The following is an 11,485-nucleotide window of genomic DNA, read 5'->3' as shown; positions in this document are numbered from 1 at the left end:
CCCAGTTTTAAAATAATACCCTAAAAAAGAATGTGATCTACTTACGCATCGTGCACGCTGGGCGGGCATTCAGAGTGTGTCTTCGTCTTCATCCACGCCTCTTCTTCCTCCAATGTCCTCCGGTCCCGTCCTCCTCCGGCGCTCGCGAACTGACATTGATAAAAAAAAATGCCCTGGGCGCATGCGCAGTAGCCATAGTAGAAGCCGCATGCTACTGCGCATGCGCCCAGGGCATTTTTTTTTTTTTTATCAATGTTAGTTCGCGAGCGCCGGAGGAGGACTGGACCCGAGGACATAGAAGGAAGAGGAGGCGTGGATGAAGAAGACGGCGCACCCTGAATGCCCGCCCAGTGTGCACGGTGCGTAAGTAGATCACATTCTTTTTTAGGGTATTATTTTAAAACTGGGGGGTAGTTTAATATAACTTTTACGGTGCCTGAATAGCCTTTTGATTTTGCTGATAGAGCCCCTTTAACCATTTGAATCAGTCATTCTGGCATTACAGTCTGTTGCTCTTATCCTAAGATCCTACGATCCTGGATCAGAGCAATGGACTGTAGCAATGGTAATGTGAACATACCCCCAACTTCTATAAACTTAAGGTTTGAGCATTCCCCGCTGGCCACTTTTCTGTTAAACTGTATGGACACACTAGTGGCCAGGAATCATCCCACATGAGTCCGTTCACTCCTATTCAATCCCATGTGAAGGTACTCAAAACTTCTTTTACAGCCTATGTATGAGATGGGTAGAGAGGACTTGTAGATAGAGGGGTTTTCAGGTTAGGCATGCAAAATGTAACCACTACAGCTTTCTAATATACCTTATATTTTAAGGACTCTGCTTGCTCTTAGTGAAACCGAACAGTCTAATTATAATAACATAAGAATTTGAATTTATTTGCATAAAACCAGAAATCTTTTATAATCTTAAATTAACCATTTATGACATATTAGCATTTGCAGCATATTCACCATTTGGCTACTAGGGTTTTGAAAGAATAAACCAGAGACCTAGTTTATGAGCCCGGTGTATTCACGAGGAGATCACTGCTACATATGTACACAAAAGCTTATTTTTTCCTTTTATACAACTATTTATACCTGAAAAAATCTTTCCAGTGCTACCAGACACTGTAGCCAGGTATTGGATAACATGCTGACAGCTTGTAGTTTTGCCGGAACCGCTGCTCCCCAATAAAACGATGGACTGGTCCTGGCGAGTCATGAGCATATTCCAGTATGCAGCTTGTGCCACTCCATAAATATGAGGCGACGTGTCTTCTCTGCGACATCCTTTGAACATGTGCATCACCTATAACAAGATAGCAAGGCATATCTATAAGACAACATCATCTCCAATCACGACTGAGCATGTCAAACAACAACCTATAGAAGAGGGCCGGTCACTTATTTGTGTGCCTTGTGCTCCCTACCAGTGTATTGTGTATATTGACCTACTACAGGGTGCTGAGAGTATAAGATGCTAGGAGAACTATTTCATGGCACTTCCTTGGATGACACAGTACTGCAATGGATCTAATATTGTATTGTATGGTGCCACGTGTACGCTCTATGGAGACATGGTCGGGACTAAAGTGACTTGTGCAGGAGGCCATGCAAGCTCAGACCAGCCTGGCTTATCATGAGGTCACCTAAACGCTGGTTTAACCCCATTCATTTTGTGCAAATGCTGCAGAGATTTACATGCATGTTGATAGTGGCCATGGTTACTGGGTGAACAGAAGTCATCCCTTCATATCCACAGGTCATATAATAGTATAGACTATATAATCTTTAACTGTAATGTATAGCAAAAACAAACTGTCTTGTAAAACCTGTAAATGTCATACCCTCAATATACCGTATACTCACCTGTACACATATCTTATTATTAATGATGGGAATTAAGACAGGAGTACTAAGGACCATACAGTAGTGACAATATGTCAGACACTAGAAGTATAGCCAGCATGCAGCACAAGTCATTAGTCCTGGCACCCTGCGTCTGACATAACACTGTTTCCTTGGTGAAATCCCATTTTCTCTCTGCTCCATACAGATGCTACCCGGTTGGAGGGGAATTATGTATATTATTAGAAATAAGATAAATCAATGTGAATAGCACATGGCATCTAAGTGGCATAAAGGCCAAGAAATGTCATTCTCTCTTTATATTTAGATAGATAGATAGGACAGGAGATAGATAGATAGATAGATAGATAGATAGATAGATAGATAGATAGATAGATTTAATGCTGTCAATATTACCTTATTAGTTATTGCTTTCTATCTGAAAATTCAGGGAATCTTCTCTTCAGTTAGGTCACATGATCTCATTTTGCCCCCCCCCCCTTCCCCCCCCCCAAAAAAAATGATATGCCTTTCTGTTCACCTAAGGGGGGTCACAATCTCAACCCTTCCCATATAATTCAGATAGACCTCATGCCACACAGATTCTCCACCTTGGGTGCATTTTTTTTTCTGTGTTTTTTGATGCGCATCAAAAAATGGAAGCTTTTTTTTCCCAGTTTCATACAGTGTGCTGGAGCAAAAACAGCTTCATGTAAAAGTTCATCAAAAAAACATTTCTGTGTCAAAATCCGCCTGCAAAAAACTCTGTGTGAACTAGCCCTTAGAAAGCTCCTTTCAAATAGTTCTGATGAAGGACATGGTGCACTTCTCTAACTGTATGCTTATGTTACTCAGATTTAGGGGAAAATGTAAAATTTTGGAAAATTTTGCTGTCCCCAGCAGGCAGAAACAGTTCTACCTCTAGCTACCCATGTGATAGGATACCGGGGTGTCATGGGATTAGTAAAGCATATCTGATCAGAGCATTTTTCGCGGTCAGGTAGCGAGCAAGGTGTTTTCTTTTCTTGTTGTAATTTTTGTATATATTTAAGACAGATCAGTGGTGTAACTAAAATCTTGTGGGCCCTGGTGCAGTCTTTTGTCTAGGGTCTCCTACCTCATCCCTACAGCTAATTCTTGATAGTGATGTCTATAGGTATTAAGGAGTTTAATCCGCCTTAGTTTGGTTATGGTAATCTGTGAGTCTCCTTGGCTTATGGGCCAGATGGAAGCTGCAATCTCAATACTGACACCAGTGCTTATGGGCCCCCTAAGACTCCTGGTCCCTGATGCGACTGCACCCCCTCAAGTTACACCCCTGGAAGAGATTGAGGCTGGTTACTGACCATTATGATCTCTTGAATAAAAGTATTTGTACCTTTATTTTGCAATGTCCTACTATTTTTCAGTAGCTACAGGCCAATTTATAGAGCTTGAGCCAAATTCCTCCATATCTGTGGCGTGTACAATTTATGAGGATGGCCTATGTCTGATAAAGCTATTCACCCAGACAAGTAACTGGCCACAGCACTACACTTACATGTGCCCCCATAGTGCTCTGGCAATCCTCTCTCCATACAGACTGCTTTTAGTATATACAAATGACAGAACTGGCGGAAGATACGGGATGATTTTATTAGGGAACATGTCGGCGGCCATAATTAGGAGTGAATGTACCTGCATTGTATAGCTCAGGGGAACCGCTGTTGCCATGGAAACCTGGAACACATTTAACAGGGAAAAAGGGAAAAGAAGTGACAGGGATTGAGTGACCCGGCCTGACCCCGTGTATCTCACTTCAGAGCAAATTTGTAATGAAGACTGGGGAGATTGATGCCTGTGCTCAAAAATAAGGGGTCTCTGCTGCTGGAAAGGAAGGCTAATTTAAGAGCAAAATGGCATCCCCTGAGGCCTACTGCTGTATTTTATAAGAGCAAATGGAAATGACAACAGGATACGGCTTCAGATATCCCCATCATCAGGTACTCAAATGTCCATCTGCGCCGAGGCGGCTGCCACCAACACTGCTGGAACGCTGGAAATAATACCTCAAGAATAGCGGCTGCCATAAGAAACTTCTAAGTCTATTATCGAGTGGCTGATACGCCTCCGAGTCATCGGAAATATGACATTGTAGGAAAAAGATCATGGAAAAATGGCAGAGCAGACAGGTAGATACGAGAGACAGACTGGTACGAGAGAAACAGACAGATACGAGAGACAGACTGGTACGAGAGAAACAGACAGACACGAGAGAAACAGACAGACACGAGAGAAACAGACAGACACGAGAGACAGACAGACTGGTACGAGACAGACAGACTGGTACGAGACAGACAGACTGGTACGAGACAGACAGACTGGTACGAGACAGACAGACTGGTACGAGACAGACAGACTGGTACGAGACAGACAGACTGGTACGAGACAGACAGACTGGTACGAGACACAGACTGGTACGAGACAGACAGGCAGATACGAGACAGACAGACAGATACGAGACAGACAGGCAGATACCAGAGACAGGCAGATACCAGAGACAGGCAGATACCAGAGACAGGCAGATACCAGAGACAGGCAGATACCAGAGACAGGCAGATACCAGAGACAGACAGATACGAGAGACAGACGCTCACGAGAGACAGACGCTCACGAGATAATAAGAGACACAAATACAAATATGAGACAGGGCATAACTTTAAATAACTGGAATACTCCTTTAAACTGATGCCCAGAGACTTTGAAGACAAGGTAGCCTTCAGTTCTCAGGGGAGGTAAGCTGCCATCAAAGATTTCTGACAACAGCCTTCTCCTTCTCGTCATTCACAACACATGCACACTTGGAACGAGTGCACGCGTATGGAGGGATGGATGAAATAGTGGCCAAACAACAGCTATTTGAAGTGTATGGCCACCTTAAAAGGAACTTGTCACATTGAAAATAGATTCCAATCTGTAGACAGCATGTTACAGAGCAGAAGGAGCTGAGCAGATTGATATATAGGTTTATGGGGGGGGGGGGGGGGGGAATTCAGTATAATTTGTATTTATTAATTTACATCTTTGCTTTTTCTATACTGGGAAGTCAAAGGTCAGTCTTATTAGCCATTGACAGCTATGTCTGTATGTGTACACATGAATGGAAGGCTTCAATCCCTAAGCAGGAGCGCCCCCTTGACTTCTCAGATAGAATTAAAAGTAAAATCCATATGTACTCAATAAGGAGACCTCTGTAAACCACCTTCTAGTATGTAGGATCTTACAGATCATATATGCTCTACTAAGACTAAAAATCCTGTGAAAAGAATACACAAATCCTTGATAGAAAACTTTGTCTAGTGCCCTATAGATCAATGCCCTCAAGAAATCTATTGACGTAATCTGGGATTAAAACCAAACCAGAAATTCTCCAAAAGAGAGAGAGACTCATCTACAGACATATTTGCATAATCTTTTTTCAGAATTCTTAACAGAGAATGTATGGTTTTGAAAGACTCTGCCCTCCAAAAGGTAGTCTACAAGAGCAGTCATAGTCCACGTCTGGCCTATATAGCCTACTAAGTAACATCCTGATTTACCCCAGCGAAGGGCAATAACCCTGCAACAGCTGTCTGTAAATGGGCTCTCTCCATTTTGGAGGAGATATTTTAGTTTGGCTTTAATCCAAGATCACGTCACTAGGCTTCGTAAAAACCAGGCATTCATCTATATGGAGCCATCTTGAAAAAAGTTTTCATTTTTCCGTCAAGGAACCTATTTGCATATTTTTCCCCCCATGTATGTGTATGGTAATATATCACCTACTGTATGAATCACAGAAATTAACATAGGTGTATTTCTGAAAAGTGGTTCTTGTGTGGGTCGAACAAAAAAAAAAAAAAATCTAGAGCTAAATCAAACTTAGTAAATGACTCACAGTGACTTTCGGCCCTCGGTTATTCAACAAGGACACAGACACCGGCTCGAAGAAGAAAGACAATGATAATAAATCATCTCATGTATGGCTATTCGTATTCCTAACTCTTCAATAACTGCACTTTCTAACACTTCCACTAGGTGGAGATATTCCACCAAAATGATTTGTCACAAGTAAAACAAATTCGTGCTGATAGATCATATAATCCACAGCTACCTATCGGTATATGTTACAACCGTAGCCAAATCGGAATCAGAATTTATATACTATTGGCACATTTTTGGCTTCTCAACCCGTGTGTGTGTGTGTGTGTGTGTGTGTGTGTGTGTGTGTGTGTGTGTGTGTGTGTGTGTGTGTGTGTGTGTATATATATATATATATATATATATATATATATATATATATATATATATATATAAAATCATCAAATGGTAATAACCATAATTGTGTCTATATGTCACAAAACTTTTGACTTACCTTCTCAGAATATATAGAAGGAGAGCTCATAGGATTCATAATAACCATCGCTGGTCCAGCAAAGGTGTGAAGCAAGTTTCCTCCGTATCGTTGCCGCAGAGAGTGTAGTACACTGGATTCATTCAGATAAACTAGTGAAGCCAAGTCTTCCACCCGATCATGAGACGGAGGGTTCGCCTGAATAAAAGTACATTAAAATAAGATAATCCATTAATAGTCTCACCATGGGGAAATTCAATTAGGTTTGTAAATGCCTGAAAACATATCCATACACCGGTATTTATCAACCTTTTCAAACCAAAGTATCCCCTCGTGGAAAAAAACTAATTCAAATGGGTACCCCCAATGGACACCATGGTGTCTGTCATGTGACAGGTCCTGCTCCTAATCTCAAGTGGGGAGATAAAATTGGTGCGCCATGCAAATGTTTGTGTTTATGGGGCACTAAAAGGTCTGAGGGTCTTTTAGCTTCTGAACAAATATAGCTCAGAATTGATCTGTCTATTCAGCATATACTACCCACTACTGTAGAGACCTGCACACTTAACCCCAAAGCAATGTCTTCTGGCATCTGCCTCTGCTTGCTGGCCCTCAATGATTGAAGATGGTGGGTGGTTTGGGCAGCACTAACCCCAGGAGCCTCAGAATCTGAGCACTCACCAAATCTGTGACTTCCAGAGCAATGGTTCTCAGCCACAGCATGTACCACTGAGACTGCATTAGCATACCCCGGGGTTACATGCACCATAGGTTGAGAACCACTGCCATAGATCAGCATTGACTGGTTTTTGGCCAGAGTTGGGTCACTATCTCAAAGTATAGCTTATAACTAGGCTTACTCCAGATATAACAATCCACACTACATGTCATATACCAGGTCAATGTAAATTCTCATCTACTCTGCTGCAACTGTATTCTGCTGTAGATTTTACACCCAGAAGTCTGGATAGAAATCCGCAGTATGTCTGCCACATGTGAACATAGCTAAACAGGTATCAGAACTCATTTAAGTTACCTTTAAAGACTTCTACTAGGCCTTAAAGGGATCCTGTCAGCAGGAAAATGTAGTCCAATCTACAGGCAGCACGTTATAGAGCAGGAGGAGCTGGGCAGACTGATACAAAGGTTTGTGTAGAAAGACTCAGTATAAATTATATTTTATTCACTGAAATCTTTACTATAAAGTCAGTGGGCGGGTCCTTTAAATGAATGACAGCTATCTCTGCATGTACAATACAGAGGGGAGGCTGTCAATCACTGGTAGAACCGCCTACTGGACTATACAACATAGAAAGAGCAGAGACTTCAATGGATAAACGACAGATTATACTGAAGATTTTCCCATGAAACTATATATCATTCTGCTGAGCCCCTCCTGCCCTATAACATACTTTTGCCTAATTCCCTGCTAACATTTCACTTTTCGTAAATCTAAACTTCAAGTTAAGGGAACAAACTTTTCAATATACTTCACTAAGAAAAGTGCCTTTGTCTTTAATCATAACCTTTGTGTTTGCTTATCTGAGAGATTCTGGTCTGCACTCCATACACAAGTAGTTCTAGCTTACAATGAAGTCTATGGAGCAGGGAGAGGAGAAGGAGAGAGACAGGAGATATGAGGAAGCCTACAGACAAGAGAAAGCTGGATAGTAGTTCCCAATAACCTCTCCTATCCATAGACTTCTATTGTTTAGATATTGTCAGTACAGAAGGAGGCAAATAGGTGAAGAAACTAGCACTTTCTTTAATGGAGTACAACACAAAGTTTGGCATCTTCAGGTGCATGATGGATTTAAGTTTTGTGGATTTTGTTTTTTTTTTTTTTTAAACATAGAAAACCCACCTTCTCCACATCATCCTCATCCACGTCCAGTATAGTCCCATCATTCTCCAGTCGAATTTTCACTTTTCCTTCAGGTAGATTGGTGTTCTCCGCATTCAGCTTATTCGCTGTTCCAATAGAAGGAAATCATTTATGTTATTAGTATACAGTATTTTTAGATCGGTCACCAATATCAGATTTGTGAAAGTCTGACACCTGTCACACCCCACCGATCAGCTGTTCTTAGCACAAGAGAATGGAGCAGGATGCAGACAGATCTTTTCTCTGTGCAGTGGCAGATGCACTGCCACTTAGGTCTCATTCAAGTATCTGCAGTACCAGGTCTGGCCACTACATACAGAACAGAGCTGTCTGCATCCTGCTTAAATCTCTGTGCATCAGCTGATTGGTGGGGGTACTAGGTATCGGCCCCGCCACTAAGCGGATATTGAGGACCTATCCTTATGTTAGGTCATGAATACTTTTAGCCTAGAAATTCCCTTTAAATATCAAAGTACATTAAGTTTAACCCAGGCTTCAGATCATTCCAAAATGGACATCAGGGGCCAACACGTAAGCCCAAATTACACTGCACTGCTGCCCCATTGGGGTATGAGATAAGGAAGTTGCAGTAACTTTGTAAAAAAAAAAAAAAAAAATTCTTGGCAATCTATAACTTCTTAACTAAAGCAAAGAGTCATATATTCTTTTACCATCAACCAGCTTTCTCAACTGCAGCACATTGGGGGGAATTTATCAATCCGTCTACACCAGTATTGTGGCATGGAGGGATTGATAAATTCCTCCCAATGTGCAGATGTTGAGAAATTTTATCGTGATGCTGATGTTGAGAATAATATTGTAGGGCACATTTAACACAAGGCCATTTCTGATAACCTCTCCTTGCACTTTAACTCCTGTTTTGTGCCTAAGGGCTCCTTCACACGGGGCAAGAGGGGGTGGATTTTGGCGCTGAATCCTCTTCAAAATCCGCTCCCTCACAATAGAGGTCTATGCAGACCGCTAGTGGAAAAAAGAAGTGAGCTGCCCTTTCTTCAGGCGGATTCCGTGGCTGATTCAGCAACGGCGTCCGCCTTTCGGCAGCACCCTCCGGACTAGGCCCATTCATTTGGACCTACACCGGAGCGGAAAGCTGCGCATGTCGGAAGCCGCAACAGTCGCGGAAGGCGCATTTTGGTCCTATTCTGACAAGGCTTCCCGCGTCAAATTCAGGACCAAAATACGCCATCCCGTGCCCCGTGTGAACGAGCCCTAACTCACCACATTGTGCAGATATGGGTAATGCTGCTAGGGCTTCTTGGCCTAACATATGCATTACAACTTACACCAGTTTACTGGAGAAGATCTCCATTCTGGCATTGTCGTTCTTTGCGCCAATCGGGCCTTTTTTTATATGTATTATACGCCAGTCTTACTAAATCTGCCCCAGTGATTCAGGGGGCAGTAAAGCTTTTCTTCAATAAAACATCACAAATATCCACACTATTACAGAGCCGGTGTGTGTAAAGCTCCAAAAATACATAAAATCTATTCTACCCCGTGCTTTGTATTCATGCGGATTCATTAAATGGAGATGGGGCATGAATCTCACTCGTATGAACGGCCAGGGAGTAAACCTTCAACAGCCCGATGAAATTTCTGTCAAGACTCATTAGGGATCAGAACAGAAAATGAGATTCAGAATATCTGACAATAAAAACACCATTGCTTATTATTATCACATCATAAACCTGGTAATTGTAGTCCTATCGCTCACTGCTACAGGAAGGGAATGGAAGACAATCCTAGAACAGCCTGTAGCAAGTCAATAGCAATGGTGTACGTGTCCAAGGAGCAAAATAATAGTACGGATGGAAGACTACAGAAGCCAACCATACCTGTCTGGTCTAAGAGGCAGTGACATGAGGGAGGGTACACTGAAAGCAGTCTTTATAGTAATTGGGGACTGCCGAACCCAATGGTGACCAATACAGTACAAAGCAATAATACAATAATTGGGCCGATAAGTAGTAATGAGCAACTCCTTCAAGAAGTATTTGATTTAATATAAGGGCTCTCCAAATGAATATCAATCTCTTCAACAGAAAAGAGCAAGATGTCTTAGACCAAATCCAGATTTAAAGGGATTTTCTCAGATATTCAGAAACTTGCCCGAAGTGAGGGTTTGTGATAAAAGAACAGAACCTACACATACCCATCTAATTCACCCCCTGCCAGTCTTCGTGTACTAGGCTGTGGCGATGACATGCCCGGATAGAAAGTAATGAGGGATATGTTGGGACTATATAAATAAAATTATCATCATCATCATTGCTGCCATTCCGTGTCGTCCGAAATATAGAACACAAGAGCACTGAGGACAGTGACTGGCTGCAGCAATGACATGGGGCACATGAGTACATCATCGCTGCATCCGATTAAACAAGACTTGGTATCGAGAGTGGAGAGGTGGCACTGCAGGAGCAGCGTTTAAAGGAGTTTTCCATCCATAGGATGTGTCATCAACTGAAGATCCAACTGTGGTCCGACACCTCTGACCCCAACGGATCCGTTGGGTGCTGCTGATCCCAGAGTGTGACTGCTGCTTCCACTTCAAAGGCCACGTGGCATCACGTGCATTGATCACAATTACCATTGAACTTTATAAGGCTGAGCCCTGATTCTAAGCATATATAGCAGCCGTACAACGTATGGCACTGTGCTTGGCTCTCAGTAGGGCAACCGCAGCACTCAACCAAATGCTGCAGCCTCTTCTAACAGCTGATCAGTGGGGTCCCAGGTATTTGACTCTCACCAATCTTCAACTGAAAACCAGTCCGAAGGATAGGCCATCAATTGATAAGTACAGAAAACCTGTCTTAAACTGGATTCTCTTATGCATCTGTCTTTACGTTCTTCAGGTCCACTTGGAGACCCGAAGAATGGAAACCTAATCTGCATAAAAAGTTTTAACCCGTGGAAGTCATTGGACCCAATAGACTATAATGAGATCCGCCAGGTTTCCGCCAAAAAAACGCGGAGGGAAACCCCGAACATAGAGCAGGTTGAGGTGTGAACCCAGCCTAAATGGGTGAGTAAAGGTCTTTGTTATTTTAGGACAATTTCTTGCTTTCACCACATTTTTGATCATTTCAGACCAGACACAAATTCATGGAGATTCCACAGCAAAATCCACACGTTACATAAGAATTCTGCTGCAGAACACCACAGATTTTACTCTGTACTCTGAAATCCATTGGAACTGCACTGCAAATACTGGTCCAGAATCCACACCACAAATCTGTGGTAAAAAGGTCATATCTGAACTTGCCCTTATTGTGAAAATGGTTTCAGTGAAGCAGGGTTGAAATTTTTTCACCAACTTTTATAGTCAATATATGTGTATAGGAGCCGTAA

General features: G+C 42.3%; 1 protein-coding gene across 9 annotated transcripts in view; it reads right to left on the bottom strand.

The window, feature by feature from the left end:
• The window catches only part of MYO18A (myosin XVIIIA), a 243,618-nt gene that overhangs the window by 144,044 nt on the left and 88,089 nt on the right, over positions 1-11,485 (bottom strand). For all 9 annotated transcript variants that reach the window (XM_075263717.1, XM_075263719.1, XM_075263718.1 and 6 more), the window contains 3 exons: positions 8,090-8,196; positions 6,247-6,423; positions 1,104-1,314 (listed from right to left, as the gene is read on the bottom strand). In XM_075263717.1, the coding sequence (XP_075119818.1) occupies positions 1,104-1,314; positions 6,247-6,423; positions 8,090-8,196 (495 nt within the window). The remainder of the gene's footprint in view (positions 1-1,103; positions 1,315-6,246; positions 6,424-8,089; positions 8,197-11,485) is intronic.

The sequence above is a fragment of the Leptodactylus fuscus genome, chromosome 2 (assembly GCF_031893055.1).
Source record: "Leptodactylus fuscus isolate aLepFus1 chromosome 2, aLepFus1.hap2, whole genome shotgun sequence".
Taxonomy (NCBI): Eukaryota; Metazoa; Chordata; class Amphibia; order Anura; family Leptodactylidae; genus Leptodactylus; species Leptodactylus fuscus.
The sequence above is the reverse complement of the archived record's forward strand: the minus strand, read 5'-3'. Positions and strand labels throughout refer to the sequence as shown.